Here is a 19,565-nt window from a genome sequence, read left to right as displayed (position 1 = left end):
GAGTGAAATTACACTATTACGGCCGGTGAAGTATGTGTGGTATAGAGGCGAGGAGTCCATGCGGCATTATATCAGCCTGCAAATATCCTTCGCCATTGGGCCAGCGCTGACGATGCACCAAATACCTCAGGCTTGTGCCAGATAACAGGACCGGCACCTGCCAGTGGGATCTTCCCAGCACCACCATCGCGGGAGAGCGCAAAGCTAAAAATGGATAACGACGAGATCTCACGCGCTGTAGGTGTGTGTGACGTGGAGGGCTGTACAGAAGGATCGGCAGGATTGCATGCCTTGGGGTAGTCCACACCTTTTGCATATTGCATATTGAATAGTCAGCGCCCAGGAAACGGTGACACAAAATCTTGGAAACTCACGACATAGCCAGCCGCATGTCTGCCGCTCTACGGCACAGCACGAACGGCAGAGGGAGCAATGATGACACCAGCTCCAGACCCAGGTGGCGGGCAACCAATCGCAATCAAACCTTCGAAAAGCGGTATATCCTTACCAAGCATAGCCTAGTTCTGGGCGCATCTATGCCGAGTGCTTGCTTACATTCCGTGCCTGGATACCTATGTAGGTGCCGCGAAGGATTGAGGCTGCATAGCTATTGTCTGCAGGTAACCCCTACCTTGAGTCACTTGGAGAGGCTCCGTTGGGTCCACAGTGAGATATTCCACATATCTGACAACATTTCGAGATTCTGGGCCCATCACACCCGGTTACCGAGATTACTTGGGTGCCTACCAGGCAAACAAAACGTTTCAAGCGACAGCCATGTCAGCTGACCCAACGCCAACGTCAAAACCCGAGTCTGCCAACCTTTCCAGCAACAGAAATCCTGACTGCACTCGTCTTCGATTCGCGAACGCAGGGAAGTCAACAATGCGGGCTATCAACATCGTCCGTGCGGACCGTGACGATCTGTCGGCACTGGCAGAAATCAACCGCCTCGCGTACGCAGACGAGCTGACTACCAAGTTCGCGCTCAATGAGAAGGCGGATGAGAAGAGCATGTTCGAATTCTTCAAGGCCCGGCTGGCAAGCCGGTTTGATCACGCCACATCCGAGCTGTTCAAGGCGACGGACCCCGACACCCACGAGGTTGTGGGATTTGCCTGCTGGACGTTGGAAAAAGGTGGCGACGAAGCAGGGGGCCCAACCCCGACAGGCGGCATTTTGCAACAGATGCCTCCCTACATGAATGCCGAGTTCGTCATGGCGACAGGGGCTGAGATTGAACAGTTGAGGGAGCATATGAAGAAGGAAGCGCACTACTGTAGGTGATGCTCCGCCTCCACAACCGTCCACCAACATGGGCCGCCGGCTAGCTGGGCGCTAACACGACCTCCAGACCTATCTGCCTTTGCAGTCAAGCCCGGCCGGCAGGGCGAGGGTATTGGCTCGCAGTTGTTGGAGCACTGTCTCGGCATGGCAGACCAAGCCAAGCTTCCGTCGTGGCTCATCTCATTTCCCCGGGCTCATGACCTGTACCTGCGACATGGATTCGCAGATGTCGCTTACAAGGACATCGACCTGAACAAGTGGGACCGGTATCGATTCCGGGGCTACGGCATCTACCGTTCTTGTGCCATGGCGCGGCAGCCCCAGTAGTGGATGACGGGAGGAGCGCCAACTTTCAGTGCCTAAATTAAGGTAGACGGGGCGCCCCCCAGGCTAACTTAGGGCTAGTCACGACGGGTTTCCCCCCTTGGCAGCCACCTAGGAAGGCTGCTTTAGCGCCGTGGCTCCTTAGAAATTTAGAGGTTACATACTGTATATACCTCCTTATCTCCTCTGGGACTCGTGCAGTAGCTACAGTCATTTATTGATCCTGCAAATGCGACGTGAGGCACATCTACCTATCTAGCCAGTATCCGCTGTTCGATCTTCTGGTCCAGCCAAGACAGCTCCAGTTGGACATATCATACCATGGTATGTCGTCAGCCGGCGTCTGACCTTGTAAGCACGATTCACGAAGGAATGATACATGTGAAAACGGTCGTTGGAGGACCTAATCCTCAATTGTATGACCCTCCTAAGAGTGGTCAACTGATGTGAGCTTTCAGTCAGATCCCTCAGCTGCGCGGTGTTCTAGACCTGACCCGGCCTCATCTTTACCCGGTTTGCCTTGCTTCTCATTGAACTCCTGCCAGGCCTTGGCCGCCTCGGCAATCGCATCGTAACCCCACAGCCACTGCCAAACTGCTGCGTCAGGGCCCTGGGCCAATCGTGCATCGCGCTCCTCCTGGACTGGGCCGTCTGGGAGCCCATAAGCAACCTTCTGGGCCAATACCATCTGGCGGATGCGTGCTACACGTGGTTTGCGTAGCAGTTCAAACACACCCAGCGCATCTGGGATCTGAGTCTTGCTAGCCAGTCGTGCGAAGATGGTACCCAGGACCCCTGCGTCTTCGAATGCTTGGGCTGCCCCCTGCGCACTAGAGTTGCATTGGGTTCTCGTCAATCTTTGCACGAGGCTGATGAGGTCACAGGTGACATGGCATTGTGTTACTCACAGGAAGGGGAGCATCGCATGTGCGGCGTCGCCAATCAGGGCAAACCGCCCGCTGTCGTGGCTCCAGCGGTCCAACTCGTCAATCTGGAATAATGTCCACTTGGTGCACTCCGACTGCTGCACCTGCATGAGCTCTGTCAGCGCCGGATCCCAGCCCGAGAAGACCCTCTTCAGCTCGTCCAGGTCCGCCTTTTGGGGTCCAAACATGACTTCCTGGGTGCCAGAGTGGTCAGCATGTACGAGGACCACATTGAGGATGTCGTTTCTGAGTAGATATGATACACCATGTGCATCAGGCCCCATCCAAAGGTTTACACTGGCTTGTCGTGTCAGCTCTTTGGACGGGTGTGCGTCAGCGGTCGCAATGTCTCGGCGCGGCACAGCAATGCGGAAAACAACATCACCAGTATTGCGTGGAAGATCGGCGCGGCCTAGAAGGGCGCTTCGGCAGAACGACCTTTCCCCATCTGCACCCAAGATCACGTCTGATTCGTGGATAGTTCCTGTGGAGAGGCGCAGTGATGGCTTCGAAAAGTCAAGCTCTTCAATCTCACACCCCAATCTGACCTCAACACCACTCCGCTGTGCTGCATCCAACAAGACGTTCAACAGGTCTGCGCGATGAATGACCAGATACGGTGCCTGGAGCATGCGCTCGATGATTGAACCAGGTGGATGTTGCGACACAACTTTGCCTCGGTACGTACGCAGGGTCCCAGTCTCGGGCTGGAACGCATATTTGCGTACCTCGTCCAAGACACCCCAGCTCCGCAGCAGTTTAGTGGCGTTTGGCGATAGCTGTATCCCTGCACCAATCTAGCATGGTCCAAGTCAGATAGAGTCCCGGTATTCCATATGCTTAACTTGAGTCTGCTCAATCCGTACCTCTCGTAATTCGGGACTGCGTTCAAATACAGTCACAGTGTGGCCCGCTTGCCGGAGCGCAAGCGCTGAAGCCAACCCGCCGAGTCCAGCACCCACAATGATGACTGAGCATGAAATTTGTGGCTGAGCCATATCTTTGGGATCTTGCAGTGGGAATGTATCTTGCCTGGAACTAGTTGACATGGAATACTGAGGTATCAGTGCATACGCAGGGGAAATACAAGTTTTCCTATCTGTGGATGTATTTGATCATTAAGTACTTATCTAGAGTGTAAACACAGTCCCCTAGGCCGAAAAAAATTTCTCGGCATGTAGCAAGGGCATAATTAGGCCGCTCCAGCAAATGCGAGAAAAAGGCAAAGTCCTGTATCTCCCATTGACCGTTGATAGCCAATGTTTCATACAGCTGGACGCGATGAGCAGACTAGATATCACAAAGTCAGCCAGGGGTCCACTTTATTTTGCCCAGCTACGGGACCTCTCGAAAATATCATATATCCAATTGGAGAAAACCTAAGACAAAATAGGGAAGACTAGCCAAAAGTTGGCCCAGAATGACAGAGCCCCATCCCGTATATGCACCCTCGCTTACAAAATCTATAATTGCATCCTGTGGATCCTACGAAGGATCACCCGATAAGCACATAGCGCCGTTTAATGCATTAATTCCAGATTTGCTGTTCTATCTAGTGCAAGGAATAGGATCCTACAGAGTATAGTTCGACGTCATCGCAAACTTTATAGGATAAACGGCCGAAGAACTGAGGTGGCAGAGGGCAACTTGCCTTGGAAAATTGCTTCTGTGAATAGACTACGCCGAGATCGTAGATCTTTAGCCTCATTGGCTCAGTCATTAGGCGGGCCCTCGTCAGCACATACATGTGCCATTGCCATAGTCCTTGCTAATTTGTGATGAATTATTGTTCATGTAAGGCAGTCTGGGCCGTTACAAGATGATGACCCAGACTCAGCCACCGTAAGATGTTTGCATTACCCGATTCGTAATTAGTGGTACTCATTTATTTCCGCCTGCCATCATTTCGGAGGGCATGTGTTGGTTGTGTCCCTCCGGGGGGCCCTAGGTACTTTCCCACAGAGTGCAGAGGTAAAAGTAGGACTCGGTTCATGGACTTGGTGACCTCGGTTGGAATCTAGGCATGTTGGTAGGTATATAGTCTGTGCTGGGCTATGACGAGATCCTACATTTCGATCGATTTGGAACTGCTGAAATCTTACTCACATAACTTGTTACCTAATAGAGCATTTCCTTTGATTCAATCGAGCTTTATTCAAGATGTCGATCACAACAACGGAGAAGCAAACTTCATTTGCTCAGACCCTCATACAAGAGAAGATATTCATTCCGCCAAGCGCTCCGAGAGCCAGCTCTCTCCCATGGCTTCCACCATCCTGGGTGCCGTATGGTGAACTCGCGCGGTTGCACAAGCCTGCCGGCATTCTTTACATTTATTTCCCCTATCTGTTTGGCAGCCTCTTCGCAGCCTGTATCAGCGCTGAAGTGCCGTCACCAAGGCAAATGGTCTTGCCCAACGTACTGCTTCTCAGTATTGCTTTCGTTATCCGGAGCATTGGCTGTACATGGAATGACTACGTGGACCGAGACTTAGACAAGCACGTGGACCGGTGCCATGTTCGCCCTCTTGCCCGTGGTGCTGTTGCCCCGTCCGCCGCCCTTCTTTTCATGATGGCTCAGTACTTCGTTTTGTTCGCCTTTGCTGGCGTCACTGCGCCTGAATCATTACCCTATCTCATTCCTGTCGTGCTCACGGGTACTTTTTATCCGTATGCGAAGAGGATCACCCATTACGCTCAACTTGTCCTGGGCATTTCGCTCTCTATGGGCACCCTTGTGGGGTGTACCGTGACAGGAGTGGGTGCTATTGATTTCAGTAGCCCATTTCAGAGGACTGGCATCTCCCTGTTAGCTCTGATGGCGAGCTACGTTGTCTGGACCATGATCTACGACACAATCTACGCATTGCAAGATCTCGAGTCCGACAAGAAGATCGGAAACATGGCAATGAGCATCAAATTCGAGGAGAACATGGCTCAACTACTGTACTTCCTTTCAGTAGTCATGGTTGTTCTGCTCATTACGACAGGATATTTCATGAACGCTTCTGCATTTTTCTACGTATTTGTGGCAGTCACAGGCTTGATCCTATATGCCATGGTGTCAAGCATAAACTTGGATGATTCTAAGGATTGTTGGTGGTGGTTCGTGAAGGGTGGTTTGATGATTAGCAGCAGCCTCACAGGCATGTTGATGGTAGAATACCTTGCACGGGCGTTCTTGTAACGCCTTGGCCCTTCGTCATTTGAACTGAAAGATCTAATTTCGCATTGTTTATATCCTCAGAGAATCCATAGAAACCAATTTTTTCTTCACTATAATGCATTCAAAATTAGTTGATCCCGTAGGCATGGCCTTGTGAATGACACGCTCAGAAAGCGGATCTAAGCAGAGTCACGATTCATCTGGAACCGCAAGGTCACATGCGGCACAATATTGATCATGACTGCCTGACCTACGTCTCCATTAGTACGGCTATTTACACAGCTTCTCACTTGTAGCTAATATAAGGCCGCACGCGCCATCAAAGACCGATCCACAACATAAGCCATGGAGATCTCGTCCCCGCCTCACTGAAGCTTGTTCTTGTGATTCGCATTGATGCTCGCAAATACGAATGGGTATGTCAAATCAGCGATTTCAACGCACGTGAAGATGAAGATAGTCATAGGACTGCCAACTGCCGGGTAGTCCGCTGGGTAGTGCCAATATCTCCAAGAAAACATGACAACCGCCAAAAATGAACCAATACTGCGACAGACCCTATTAAGGTTAGTTCAGTGCTCTCCGCATTACTATTCAATTTTAGGACCTACCAGATTGTCCATGTGTGGCCGCTTGTGTTGTTTCGGGACATCAGCTGTGCAACAGATGCAGCTCCCAAGATGACCTGCAAAGTGAAGCCCGAGTAGAGTGCAGCCTCAACCACGGATGAGCAAGTCTTGATAAATGCTACATGCCCTGCAATCCCCAAGGCGGTGCCACAAGCCAAGATGGGCACCAGGTTGTTTGCTACCAGAGGAGCGTGTTTCCACTGCTCAGGGCCGAATTTGACCGTGGTATAAATGATACCGCAATCGATAAGCACCCATGGGACAAATGTCAGTGTTTCCGCATATGATATGGGGAATACTACGCCGTAGACAAACTCCCAGCCAATGTTCGCACATCTGGTCTCAGTGTTAGTGCACGAAGTCGAGCATTAGACCCAGACTATGCCTTACAGAGCGAACAAAGGCATGCCATAGGACCTATCCTGAAAGCCTTGGCGTATGTAGAGGACGTATGCGATAGTCCATAGAATCCCAGTTGAGAGGATGCAAGCATCTTGCACCCACAGAAAATGAAGTGGCGGCTGGTTGACTTGGTCAACAGCATTTAGGGGCAAGTGAAACCCGGAGCCAAATGTTTTCGAAGCCATTTGAACCACAGAATGGTAGGCAAGTTGACCGTGTATTGAGATTGAGTAACGAGAGGTGTTTACGATGGAAACAGCCGACACAAAAAACAATGATTGCGCTCCTGGTACTATGTGTGGAAGGACGCTCCAAACTACGATGTTTACTTCCAATCCAATTGGCAAACATATCTCGCTTAAAAGAAAAGCAGCTTGAACGTTGCGGGTTTCCAAGAAACGGGGTATGAAAAAAGACGATAATATATGACCTAGAACACTAACCTAATATGGATATAAATGTTGTCGCCTGGAACAGTGCTCTACATGCAAGGATCTTTAAGAATCCTTCGCGCAAATCCTACGCCGCAACCCTCGCCTACAAGGGTATGAGTGCCAAGCTACATTGAATGTGCAGCCCCCAAACAGCCCTAGCTTGCTCGGCTGTTTGACTAGATACAGCTTCAGCCTTACCGATAATTTACTTCCAAGGTCGGGTGGGCCTACATCATATGCAATCAATCCTCTTTGCATCATGTATCGCAATCACACCCCGCCTGCGATGTTCGCCTCGTATAAGCTCCTATTATGATGGCCTGATGTAAGCAGCTAATGCAGGGTGCCTCACTCGTTGCAAGGCGCCGCGCCGTTCGGCGGTATTGATGGACTATGAGTAATCTTAGGTGCTCGGCGGCCTGTTTTCCTTCATGTTGTCTCTTTCCCTGTTCAGATTCTTACGTACTGTTTGCAATTCTGCAGCTTCTTCAGACACATACACTGCAAATCCTTAGGCTTCATCCTGACTATGGCGGACACAAAGCCGCACGAGGTCGTCATTTTGGGCGGCAATTTCGGCGGCGTTGGAGCAGCGCACTATTTGCTGAAATACACAATACCCAGTCTTCATCGGCTTGACAAGACCAAAGGCTTCCATATCACCCTCGTGGCGCCGAACAGCGACGTCTACTTCAAAGTAGCAAGCCCGCGAGCCCTGATCCAGCCCAAGCTTCTGGAGGAAAGCAAATTATGGCGACCGCTGTCCGAAGCCTTCAAACAATATCCAGCGGGCCAAATTGACTGTGTCCAAGCAATCGCCACCTCTTTGGATGCTGCAAAACGTAGCGTCAGCATCAAGGCGTCCGGAGCGCATGAGACTGAAGGTGAACGAATTATCCCTTACGACACTCTCATCATTGCCACCGGCACAACCTCCGCATCGCCAATCTGGACGTTGCAAAGCAAGCAATCTCTGACCTCTGAGTCTTTCAGATCGGTACAGGATGTCTTGCCGAAAGCCAAAACGGTGATCGTGGCTGGGGGAGGGGCAGTCGGGGTTGAGACGGCCGGCGAAATAGCTTCTGCCTACCCGTCAGCTGAAATCACTCTGTTCTCGGGTGGGAAGACTTTGCTCCAACGTGTGAAACCCGAAGTAGGAGCGCGGGCTCAGGAGTACCTCCAAACCAAACTGAACGTCAAAGTTGTCCATGGCGTCAAAGTTCTCAGCGCCACGCCAAGTAATGAAAGCCCGGGAACTACGGTCTCGCTCAGTGATGGAAAGTCGCTTACGGTAGACCTGTACATTGACGCCACCGGCGGCGTTCCCAACTCACAGTTCTTGCCCGCGGAGTGGCTTGATAGCACAAAGCGCATCATCACGCGGGACGCCTATTTCCGCGTCAAAGGCAACGACGCCAAGAACGCAGATGGTGTTTATGTCCTGGGTGACATAGTGGCTGGAAGCAATAACACGATATTCGAACTGGACGCTATGGTACCGACGGTATGTTCCTCGGTTGGTGTGGATATCGCAGCGCAGCTGAAGCCGGGGGAGTCAATGCCAAAGCCAGGTTTTCTCAGGTCTTTAACCGGCGGCAGCTCTTCTATACCTACCCAGAAGGAGTTCAAGCCGATGAAAGATTCCATTCTCGTTCCAATTGGGCCTGGGGGCGGTGTTGGTCTATTGATGGGGTGGCAAGCACCCAGTTGGCTCGTCAAAATGGCCAAGTCGAAATCGTTTCTGATCGAGTTATTCGATCCTATGATTAGCGGAAACAAGTGGAAGGCATGAGCAAGTTTAATTAATAGCAGAAGCGCGCATCGGTCGACGTAGTGGTACTTGAATTTGATGCGCCGATATCAATGTCTACGATCAGGCATATTCTGCAACGTTGAATAATTTTGAGACGACAAGAACTTCTTTACAACTTGTTTCACGTACCTTTGGGTCCGGTAGGAATAAGCATTCAACTTCTTTATTGCTCCGTGCTAGGATCTTGGATAGAAGTAATAACATAACTTCCATGCGAAAAAAGCGGTATGGGATAACTCCCGGTGACATGGCTGTACATGAGGATATCTTTCTGCATACCTTTACTCATAGATAGCACAGCTCAATCATGACCATATTGATTAACCACAATGCCACTGCCAATTCCTTTGCCTTCTAAACTTTCATTTACCGAACGGCTCTATAGAGCCCAATCATACACCCATTCGCACTCTGACATGTCAGCCTCATTTCGCCCTTCCACTCCATTTCATCTCTGCTTTCTAGTCTCTCAAACAGCATCGCCATGCTACGCAAGTATATAATCAGCTTCGACGAGACTCTTTTGTCGCCCTAGGCACGCCTGACCCCACCTCCAAAGCCCATAAACTCCCATTGACCTGGGCTGATCGTATTCCAACGGTCTGGTCGAAAGGTTTCGACATTAGCACCAAATGCACTAGGATCACGGTGCAGAGCATGATATCCAACTTCCACCTTTGTACCCTTAGATACGAATATGGGACCATCCTGGGCAGGGCCTCCACCAACGGGGAGAATGGTATCACGAAGTGCCATCCGACCCATGAGCGGAAACACGGGGTAGAGACGGAGCGCTGGAACGTTTGTAAGCCACTGCACAGTTCACATTCTAGGCAGAGAGTTAGCATCTACTCACATTCAAGGAGAACATTTGTAGCACGCGGCATTCTAACAGAGCGTCAAAACTGCAAAGAAAGGTTCCTTGAGTGAGGAACTCGGTGTAGATTTGATTCCACGATGACGGAGAACGAGCTAGCAGGAAAATTGTATTTCCTAGTAGAGCTGGCGTCGTTTCCTATGAGGCCATCATGCCTTGAAGTACCTGACTTCTGATGAATCCGAAATCGTCCGACTGAGACGGAGCCCATGAACTAGACGGCATTGCTGCATTGCATCCGTCTTTTGGCCTAAGTCAATGTTTCTATACATTTCCAGACGAATATGAAAGTTCAGAAACGAATGCGCAGCTCTGCATACACGTAGATGCCTCCCCTTAGGGAAAAGTATCCACAGGTGCCCAAGTATTATACCAAATCATGGTTAGCAACAGTGCATTATGGAAAGCGTTGACGAATTCGTCTGGCGTACAAAGAGCATCACGCTGAGAATCGTTTGCGGAGATTTCCAGCAGAAAATTTAAAGATGTAGTTAGAAGCTAGGAGGCTTATGATGAGCAGACCTGGTCAAGCAAAGGGAGGTTATTTTTCTACAGTATAGAACAACGGCTGTAGGTAGTCGTCTTTTGGCCGCTTAGCTGACAGCTCTACAATATTGTAAGATCTCAGAATATCGGTATGCATTGTTTTGATATATCAATTATATTAGAGCTACGCAGAGATGGTGGAGCTGGCAAGTTTTGCGAAAGAGCAGGGTAGATCTCGTAGTCTGCTGAATTCCCTTTACCTGCCAAGGAATCTGTGTTTTGAAACAGATACTCAGTCTGCCTCAGATTCATCATCGTCGTCCGAGTATTCTTCTTTTCTCTGCCTGTGTTTACTACCTTTAACATCTTCATCTTCACTTTCATAGTCATCCGCTCCCTCCTCTACGTGGCTAGCCTTTTTTGCACTCCTCTTCCCCTTTCCAGGCCGAGATGCTGGCATGGCCACGTGATCCTGGCGTCTCGAGCTGTATCCCTGATCCGGTCCTCCCCAGCCCCGTTTACGGACTGGCAGCGGAGTAAGCTGGCGGGCAAAATAATCATCGCGCTGTTGACTCGCGAGAGCGTTATCGGCATCGGGCCCGCGGACGGCGTTGAGATACTTCTCAAAATCCGCAGCGGTATCTGCGATCTTGGAAAAGTTTCGGTTCGTCAGCCGTATTGTCATTAGACTCTTCTTGCCCGAAGAAGCTACTTCATCAGGCTTCAATCCTTCTTTTCGAATGCGCTCGAGTCTATCGAACTGGCCCATAGCAATGGCAGTAGAGAAAGCGTTGCGGATTTGTCGGGCATTCCACTGTAACATTGGGAGTTAGTAATATCCTTATCAGATCTATTCTCCGGTCGGAGAATGTGGCTCCTGGGACTCTAGTCTCTGGAGGTCCACACTCTACTAGGGGCAGAAGATGGCTTCCCACTGTACATACGGTCGTCTCGTTTGCCTCATTCTTCTCGTAGTGGGACTGCGCAAAGTCCAGGAGAATATCCCGGTCAAACTTGATTTTAACCTCGGAATGGTCGTTGTCTTTAATAATACGATCGAGGAGATTGTTCCAGATCAGCTGCGTTGAGCCCAGGTCTATGGAGTCGTATCGAAGAGCTATATGGATGCGGGACTTGAAGGCTTCGTCAATGATTCCTACTATGTTCGTTGTAAGAAACAGTATACCGCTGTAGTACTCCAAGTGTCTTAGGAACACTAATTGTTCTAGTTAGCGTAAGCATTCCTTACCAGAGAGGAATACTCATTACCGGATACCATTGCATTTCTTTTCATACCGTCCCAGGTTCTCTTTGCCATGAAAACATCGGCCTCGTCGAGAAGTAGAACACACCCCCATTTTTGAGCTCTCTCAGTATGGACTCGAAGGTTTTCTTCGACCTCTGACGCCGACACGCCAATGTCGCCGCAGGTGATGGCATAAAGTGGGCGTCCCGTGTACGCAGCAATGGTTTCAGCCGTTGATGTTTTGCCAGTACCAGGTGGCCCATGGAGCAGGATGATCAGACCTCTGCCTTTTCCTTTGATCAAATCAATCTGAGCAGTTGATACGCCGTGGCCGGCTGCATTGGTTTTTTTCCTTAGATCATATGCTGATGCATGGTTATCCACTAGGGAGAGTAGCAACTGGCTATATCCCTCGTTAATAACAAGATCTTCCCAGCCGCGTCTTCGTGCATCGTCACTTTTATCGATTTCTTCCAGCTTATCAACGTCAAAATAATCTGAGTTTCTTGTTAGCATTGCATGATTCATGATTTTGGACATTGCTACGTACTCCACTCCCGATGTCGGAATTCGAAGGCCGGCACACACTGCGGCAAAAGCATCAGGTAGTCTTCTATGGCGTTTAGTTCTTCTGGCCTCTTGGGGTGGGCGAGATGGAAGTGTGTTGATAGGAACTTGTCCGAGCGCGCCTCATCAACGTCATGATCGCCGGCGTGGTAATCTCGGTCTTTTCTTGGGAAGCTCTCGGTGACCTCTCGTGTGCTGGGACGAACCCTCCCCAGAGTGTCAAAGTCTGAATCGAAGTATGGGAATGTTTGGGCGAAAGTCTTGAAGTCAACAAAGATGTCGCTCTCCAATTCCTTATTTGCCTTGCCAATCTTTGTGAAACCGAGCCCTGGGGCTGGCGGAGGCGGCGGAGGGCCAGGACCCCGGATTGGTCGTGGAACACGCATGTGCTCTCGGGACCTGGGAGGTTTTGCCGTCAATCCGTCGTATTTCTTATGACCGTGGCATCCTAATAGCTTCTTTCCACGGATCTCTAACCCCTTGCAGAGGTCTTCGGAGTTTTGTCGAAACCTGACCGGATAATAGTCTAATTCGGTGATCTTCTTCTCGCCTGTGAAATGCCGCACCCGATGGGTCATGCGCTTTGGGCCGATTTGCGTCCCATCCCAATGCATCCGGAAACAGTCAATGACAACATCAGTCCATGTTCCTATTCCAGCTGTCGGCGAGTTATCCGCCTCTTCCTCCTCAATTTGCGGTCGATAAATGTTTACGTATCTCTGCAATCTCATTCGGCCCCCCGTCACGGCGTAGACCTGATACAGTAAGTCTACATCATCTTCGCGGTTGATAATAAGGTCCCCTGGAGAGTATAGATGATATACTCCATCGAATGTGATCGTTTCCAGTGTGCCTTCTTGAATCCTCATCGATAAGCCGACTAAATGGCGCAAATCGGTTGAGATGTAGTCATATAGACATTGCAAGTGAGCGACACGGGTTTGCAGCTTTTCATAGGCTACGGCGAGGCCGACACCCCCATCGGTTTGGGCTCTTTCTGTCAACTTGTGCGACTTTTTCTCTACTTCATCCACACTTTCTTTTTCTTGAGATGATACATGAGTCTCGCTTTGCTCTCCCGAGGCCTCTGGGCCTTCTGGGTCATTCATGGATGGATCAAGCATTGTTGCATCATTTTCGAGGTCTGTCTGCTTTAACGAGGCTGTTGCCGGGGCCGATATTTTGCGAACATCTAGGTCCTTGACTTCAGATGTGAGCTCTTCTAATTTCGATTTGATTCCATCCACATTATGTATGAGTAACTAGCTCTCGGTAAGATTATAGACACAAGTAGGTTTGGAGAATAGTACTTACTTTGAAAGGTGGGATTATGCTAAGCGTTTTAACACTTTGATTAATGGAATAGATCATAAATACGTATAACATACACAGATGAGACTTACTAATGTGGTCGGTTGGATAATGTCAGACCAGAAATTAGCTCTAGGTCGTCAAGTAGAATGGAAGAATTGATTTTGATTCTCTGGGGTTTCCCGGTGTTCTGCGTATTGGTGTGAGCGTTCGTTAAGTCTCCATCAAAGTCTTTTCTGGAAGCCAGTTCTGACTCAGATGGTGTGTTCCGATAATAGGCTTGGATGACTGGGGCGCGAGACTGTGGATGGCCATTGATCGATCCTACGACACCAGGTGGTAACCCGCTCGACCCATCCACGCGCCAATCCTCCATCGATAGCCGCTGGACTGTGCAAGAGCGCAGCTTGTCGGATCTGATGGAAAGTCAATCAGTCAATGGTGGTGTAAACACTTAGTATTCAGTATCTTCGTACTTACATGTCAATCTGAGAAATGCGCTGGGCAGGCTGATTGGGAATAGGTTGACGGGGTGGATGATTGGGAGCCTGACCAGGAGAACGGAAAGTTGATATATCAGGGACGCCAGTGGGAGAAGGACTACGGGTGCTGACAGTGCTGGTGTTCACTGAGTCGGGAGGAGATGGAAACTCCTCTGCAGCGTCGATGAGTTCGGCTAATTCCTTGGATATGTCAACTTTTGTAGCCATTTTCAAAGCCCTCATCTTCTTCACAGCCTCCAAAATGGCATCTTTTGCCTCTTTCTCTGCCATGCGTATCTCAGCTGATTCTTCCATAATACTCTCAGCTTGATCGACGGGTGTTTGATCCCCCTCTTGAAGCTGCGAAGCGCCCGAAGAATTCGAGATTGGCTGATCCTCTGTCGTCTGAACAGCGACAGTCGAACCTTGCGCCTCAGCAGTGGCCATTTTTCTCAATAGTTACCTTTGCTGTACAGAATACTCACGGATGCTGAAGGTGCAGGAAGAAGGCAAAGTTTACCGTATCAATTCCAGCTGAAATCGTTCAAGTAGCAGAGGGGGTTAAGCGCTGTACGTCCAGCAAGGGATTTGGCCCCCAATGACCAGGATAGCGATCCTCCTCCACTACTGCTGCAGTTGGTGAGGCAATAGCCGCCAATTCCAGTAAGAATCCAAAGCTTGACTGCATCCAGACTGTGGAAGACCAATCATAAGTGTGGCGTTCTGTCATCCTGCAAAGAGTTATTGGGTGCCTAGCTCACGCGCGATTTTGGAATATGATCAACGTCCTCAGGTTCGCCTACGTGACCCCTCTCATACGTGTTCAGCATCTCTTACAGCGCTTGCTCCAACTCACCTGTTCAAAGTCCAGTTGAGTAGCTGGTACTAAACTATTTCGCTTTTTTGTAGGGATTTTAAGTCTCTCTCCGCAAATCCAGATATCTGAAGAAGAATAAGGCAATGATGCAGCCTCGTATCCGGCCGGATCAGGTCGCCAACGACGTGGACCACGAGGTGGCTGCATACATGGATGCTATCAATGGTGCTGGCCACGAGGCTCTGAGCTGGCAGCTACGGGGCGACGACCCTGAAGAACTGCAAGGTTCCAATGCATGTCAAAAGTGACTTTAAAGTAACTGACTATTTTGGAAGGAATCTCGACGCCCATTACACAGAATACTTCGAGGCACAGAATGGCTTCATGCAGACGGCGAATAAATGTCTTGAGAAACTGAAAATGCCGGCTATGGAATTAAGCCAACGTAGTGACTGGGCCGCTGCCCAGCTAAGAATGGAACAGGCTTGCACTGCGCTTGAAAAGGTTTCTGCTAAGGATGGCGAGCTCTCAGGGATCAGAGGGAAAATGAAGAAGGCTTTCCGCACTCTGTGCCGGAACGCAGGAAGTGGCAAGATATTCACCTCACTCGTCCCGACCGACATGGGCGGGGCCGTCGTCAGCGGCGGTCTAAATGTAGTATTCACAGCCCTCGAGCAGAAGGAGTTCCACAGAGAGGCGGTCTATAAAGCACTGGAAAGGCTACCGCGCATTCTGAACAACCATGTTGAGTATACCGAGTTGGCCAGTGAGGATGCTGAGATGCATCGCCGCACAGCTAAGCTGTATACCGAAGTGTTGCTCACATTGGAGCACATACTCCGCTGGTTTATGATGGATACTTTCGGTAAGTGGTATAATGAATTGTGGCCGCTTATCTGACTCATGTAGTTGCCGGGGCCAAACGCCTTCTCAACCCGACGAGCTTTTCGACCACGCTCAGTGATCGGCTAGCCGAAGTCAACTTGGCAGCGAAAGACCTCAAAGCTCGCGGAACTCATATCATGTGGAAACAGGTCAAGGATGTCTCCACCAACCAGAAGTGGATAGCGTATGAGAATGTAAAGATGAACCGTCAACTAGGAGACATAGATGAGCATATCCGGCTTGTCGCCGCTCGATCCAGCACGTACGAGAGCATAGAGGCTGCTGTGCGCGACAACCTACAACCCATTCTACAAGATGTCATGAAAAGTAAGTGGGTCGGCGAAATTCTAATCACAGCTCAACTGACAAACCTTTACCGATTTAGCATTATTGTTAAAGAACACGATGCCTCATGTTACGACCTTAGAATCGCCTGAGTTAACGGCCGACGCAGTCTTGCAAGAGCTAGAGTACGATCCAACACTGATCGACAAGGACATGCAGGCACTTCTCCAGATGGGATTACCGGCATCACGAAGTCGTTTGGATGCCAGCCGAGTACAGTCGATGCAAAGGAGCCCTCGAGTGAGAGCCTGGCTTGCTGTTGACGAGGACTCTCTCTTATTGATCAACGGCGGCGCAAACAACCCCCTCGACACCTCTCTATCATTTGCCAACGCGAGAATGCTAAGATCTCTACTTGAAGAGGCCCCCAAAGCCCGAGAGGCACTGAGGATAATTCCCTTGGTGCATTTCTGCAGCCAGCACCGCAACTACTACCGCGACGTGAACGCAAGCGCCGGCGGCCTCGCCATGTCCCTTCTATTGCAGCTGATCAGCCACTATCCCCATTTCTCCTCCGCGGACCTACAAGAGTGCTTATATCGCACCGAAAACGGCGGCGCTCAGAGTACATGCAGTGCCTTCGGTCTATTGGCTAAGAAGCTCCCGTCAAGTGCCGTTGTGTTCCTAATCGTGGATGGGGTCTCGTTCTTCACCACACCACCGAAGCGGGCAAATGAGATGCGTGAGGTAGTGAGCTGTCTGGTAGATCTCTACCGGCAGGAAATGAAAGCAACAATGAAGATTCTCCTGACAAGTCCCACACGATCTCGGGCTTTGGAGGGCTTGTTTGAGGATGACGAGATTCTGAACCTACCCACAACACCAGCACCGGTAGGCGGCCATTCTTTGCTACAGTGTTGAAGTCTCTGATCTTGAACATGATTGATGCTGGACGGTTGAGGTACATCTCTTGTTTGTTTTAAGTTGCAAAATGTCATCACTGAAATGGGAGTGGTACTCGTCGTAAGCTTCATCAGGTATCTTGATTGCCAGAAAACATGAATTATCTAGGCCTTCTTTTTGATCATCAAAATCAAAAACAGCCCATCCCTATCGAACGCCGGCCATGATGCATTACATACACGAGAAGGAACCAACGCCAGATCCACCACCCACTTCGACGCGCTACGCGGCAACCAGGCCTTATGCCTGCTGCTGCTTTCTTGCCAGCTCCCTCTCGACCTCATACTGGAAGTCGAAGTAGCCCTTATCGAAATGGTGAACGCGCACGTAACCGTCCTCTCCTCCACTGGCGTAGCTCTTGCCATTGGGGTCGGCAGCGACTGTGTTCAGGGGACCGAAGTGGCCACGTACACGGCCGACTTCGTCCTCGAAGATCTTGTGGTAGAAACGGGCCTCGAATTTACCTTGGCGCGCGGCGGTTGTGGTGACATCCATGGCAGCCTGACCACCACCCAGGATGACGTAGTCCTTCTTGGGAGTGATGCAGGCGCTGTTCAGGGGCGTATCGGACGGGTACGTCTTCAGAATCTGCAGGTCCCTAACTGCGATGAGACGTGCGGTCTTGTCCTTGGAGGCGGTGATGAAGTATGTCCGGTCGGGGGACCACTGGAGGTCGGTAACTTGCATATTAAGCTCGTGAACGGGGAGGTTGTCCTCCACCTCGCCAGTCTGTGAGGAACTCGGTGTCAGCCCTCATTCTCCCGACGTCATGCGTACTATATCAGCCTGATCTTACCTTGGCGTTGTACTTGCTGACGCTGCCATCCTCGTGTCCGGCGACGATGTACTTGCTGAGGTAGCTCCATCCGGCAACTGTGGCCTTGCTCTCGTCGCACACGATGGTCAGCTCCTTCTCGTCGCTCTGCTCGGCGTCGACGTCGGGGTTGATGTTCAGCACGACGATGGTGCCCAGGTGTCCCATGCGCTTCTCCGTCACACCCAGCAGCTGGCTACCGTCGGGGCTGAACTCGACGCGCTTGATGGCGGTAGGGAACTCCCATGTCTTGAGGAGGCGGCCGGTCTTGATCTCCCAGAGGCGGATGGTGTTGTCGGCGCTGCCGGAGGCGATGAAGGTGTTGGAAGGGTCGCAGTCGACGGTCCAGATGGCGCCGACGTGGCCCTTGTAGGTGCCCAGGCGCTCGCCGTTGTGTGCGAACCAGACGCAGATGACCTGGTCCTTGGAGACGGAGAAGAGCAAGTCGCCGTCGGGGTTGTACCTGGGATGCGGTCAGTACGGATGGTGGGGTCGGGGGTCGAGGGTCAAGGGCAGTCGCATACTTGATCTGGGTCAGGGCACGTTCCTGTGCAGGGCGTCAGCATTTTTCATCTTCACGACGGCGGGACATGGAGGTCGGCGGTGACTTACGTGCCCGGAAAGCAGGATGGGTCTCATGTTGGCGGGTTGGTTGTTTGGGGTGCGCTGGTGCTGCTCTGCGGTTCCGTCAGCCCAAAAGTTCGCGAGAGTTTTGCAAGTCGGCAGCGGCACTATTTTGGTGGACGAGGGGCAACGGACCTTTAGCCGACGATTTCCCGTGCATGAGTCTACTGTGTGTACTTCTACCTCAGAGCCATTCCCCGGCTCTTTTTATCAGTGCAGTCGATTGTAAATGGGCCCAAAATCTGCGCCAGGTTGCAGCCCAGCTCGTATAATCTGGTCCGTCTCCATGGATTTCTTGTTGTGACTCGGAGGCGCTGAGCCCTGAGGTTGACTCATACATCTCTCACGGGGATTTCTGGGTTTTGCCCCTCGTCCCGGTTGAGAGGACGCCTTGACCAAGACAGCAATCTCTGAATGGACAGGTCTCTTCAGGCTCAACTGTCTCCTGTGTCTCCTGTGTCTCCTGGATGCACTGAATGCAGCAAGCAGGCTACCTATGCAGCATAGCCAGCTGCCATCTCCCATCTATACGCGATCATGGGTGGGAATACGTAGGGTGTCTTGCTTCCCTATATTTTACCCGCAGTATTGGATAATACGTAACTGATTACTGCCCGCTCGACTTGGCTTGGTCCATGCCAAATGGGTTTGCGGATAACTGCTCTCCACAGCCTTACGCAACTGAACTCGGCCTGGGTATTCTGCAGACATGGGAATCAACGCAACAGTGACCGATATTGCTCCGTCGGCTGACTCCCCCCTTTCGAGGATTGTGTGTTGTGTCATACTGCTGTTCCTCATGTCTTGCTAGACTCCCTGTCTTTCTGGTCTCTATTTGCGATTCAACATCGTCAGGTCTCGTGCAGCAGCAGTCAATTGTTTGCGCGCGCTAGGTTCAATTCTCTAGTGACTGGGTCATCGACTGTACGCTACCCAAGTTAAGGGCACCGTCTCTGCCGCACTGGAAACAGGGCAAAAGGTGACCCAGGGATCGCTAACCAGTAGTCTCGGGAGGAGAAGAGAACGAATTGACGCACCAGAGTGAGTCAATCAATCGTTGCTCCGGCCATTCTTAGCTGCAACCCCAGCTCGCCGTCGAGGCGCGTTCGCGATAGGGGCGGAGGGACAGGACTGGATTCGCGAGTCAGAGTCATAGAACCTTGGTGGCAGAAATTTCCCAGAATGGCCCTCGCAGCCAGTGTTCGTCGAGGACTCATCCCATCCCGGA

The 19,565-nt window shown here is 50.9% G+C and overlaps 9 protein-coding genes across 9 annotated transcripts; 4 read left to right on the top strand and 5 right to left on the bottom strand.

The window, feature by feature from the left end:
- Positions 1-777: 777 nt before the first annotated feature.
- Positions 778-1,614, top strand: JN550_010189 (uncharacterized protein; the record flags this gene model as incomplete). Its single annotated transcript, XM_049308416.1, has 2 exons — positions 778-1,279; positions 1,355-1,614. The coding sequence occupies 2 exons, from the start codon at positions 778-780 to the stop codon at positions 1,612-1,614; spliced, it is 762 nt and encodes a 253-aa protein (XP_049167929.1).
- A 451-nt stretch (positions 1,615-2,065) lies between these two features.
- Positions 2,066-3,535, bottom strand: JN550_010188 (uncharacterized protein; the record flags this gene model as incomplete). The annotated part of the gene is made up of 3 exons (XM_049308415.1): positions 2,066-2,441; positions 2,520-3,334; positions 3,404-3,535. The coding sequence occupies 3 exons, from the start codon at positions 3,533-3,535 to the stop codon at positions 2,066-2,068; spliced, it is 1,323 nt and encodes a 440-aa protein (XP_049167928.1).
- Positions 3,536-4,697: 1,162 nt separating this feature from the next.
- Positions 4,698-5,723, top strand: JN550_010187 (uncharacterized protein; the record flags this gene model as incomplete). The annotated part of the gene is made up of 1 exon (XM_049308414.1): positions 4,698-5,723. One exon carries the CDS (start codon positions 4,698-4,700, stop codon positions 5,721-5,723), a length of 1,026 nt encoding a protein of 341 aa, XP_049167927.1.
- Positions 5,724-6,067: 344 nt separating this feature from the next.
- On the bottom strand, positions 6,068-6,918 carry JN550_010186 (uncharacterized protein; the record flags this gene model as incomplete). The annotated part of the gene is made up of 3 exons (XM_049308412.1): positions 6,068-6,260; positions 6,314-6,667; positions 6,722-6,918. 3 exons carry the CDS (start codon positions 6,916-6,918, stop codon positions 6,068-6,070), a joined length of 744 nt encoding a protein of 247 aa, XP_049167926.1.
- Positions 6,919-7,696: 778 nt separating this feature from the next.
- JN550_010185 (uncharacterized protein) lies at positions 7,697-8,959 on the top strand (the record flags this gene model as incomplete). The annotated part of the gene is made up of 1 exon (XM_049308411.1): positions 7,697-8,959. One exon carries the CDS (start codon positions 7,697-7,699, stop codon positions 8,957-8,959), a length of 1,263 nt encoding a protein of 420 aa, XP_049167925.1.
- A 552-nt stretch (positions 8,960-9,511) lies between these two features.
- On the bottom strand, positions 9,512-9,867 carry JN550_010184 (uncharacterized protein; the record flags this gene model as incomplete). Its single annotated transcript, XM_049308410.1, has 2 exons — positions 9,512-9,774; positions 9,837-9,867. The coding sequence occupies 2 exons, from the start codon at positions 9,865-9,867 to the stop codon at positions 9,512-9,514; spliced, it is 294 nt and encodes a 97-aa protein (XP_049167924.1).
- Positions 9,868-10,635: 768 nt separating this feature from the next.
- Positions 10,636-14,396, bottom strand: JN550_010183 (uncharacterized protein; the record flags this gene model as incomplete). Its single annotated transcript, XM_049308409.1, has 7 exons — positions 10,636-11,157; positions 11,288-11,559; positions 11,640-12,086; positions 12,140-13,418; positions 13,471-13,489; positions 13,560-13,883; positions 13,948-14,396. The coding sequence occupies 7 exons, from the start codon at positions 14,394-14,396 to the stop codon at positions 10,636-10,638; spliced, it is 3,312 nt and encodes a 1,103-aa protein (XP_049167923.1).
- Positions 14,397-14,912: 516 nt separating this feature from the next.
- Positions 14,913-16,857, top strand: JN550_010182 (uncharacterized protein; the record flags this gene model as incomplete). Its single annotated transcript, XM_049308408.1, has 4 exons — positions 14,913-15,051; positions 15,125-15,631; positions 15,676-15,978; positions 16,079-16,857. The coding sequence occupies 4 exons, from the start codon at positions 14,913-14,915 to the stop codon at positions 16,855-16,857; spliced, it is 1,728 nt and encodes a 575-aa protein (XP_049167922.1).
- A 282-nt stretch (positions 16,858-17,139) lies between these two features.
- Positions 17,140-18,352, bottom strand: JN550_010181 (uncharacterized protein; the record flags this gene model as incomplete). Its single annotated transcript, XM_049308407.1, has 4 exons — positions 17,140-17,628; positions 17,696-18,176; positions 18,238-18,260; positions 18,326-18,352. 4 exons carry the CDS (start codon positions 18,350-18,352, stop codon positions 17,140-17,142), a joined length of 1,020 nt encoding a protein of 339 aa, XP_049167921.1.
- Positions 18,353-19,565: the final 1,213 nt, after the last annotated feature.

Source organism: Neoarthrinium moseri, assembly GCF_022829205.1.
Source record: "Neoarthrinium moseri strain CBS 164.80 chromosome Unknown scaffold50_Wmoseri_CBS_16480, whole genome shotgun sequence".
Lineage (NCBI taxonomy): Eukaryota > Fungi > Ascomycota > Sordariomycetes > Amphisphaeriales > Apiosporaceae > Neoarthrinium > Neoarthrinium moseri.
The sequence above is the reverse complement of the archived record's forward strand: the minus strand, read 5'-3'. Positions and strand labels throughout refer to the sequence as shown.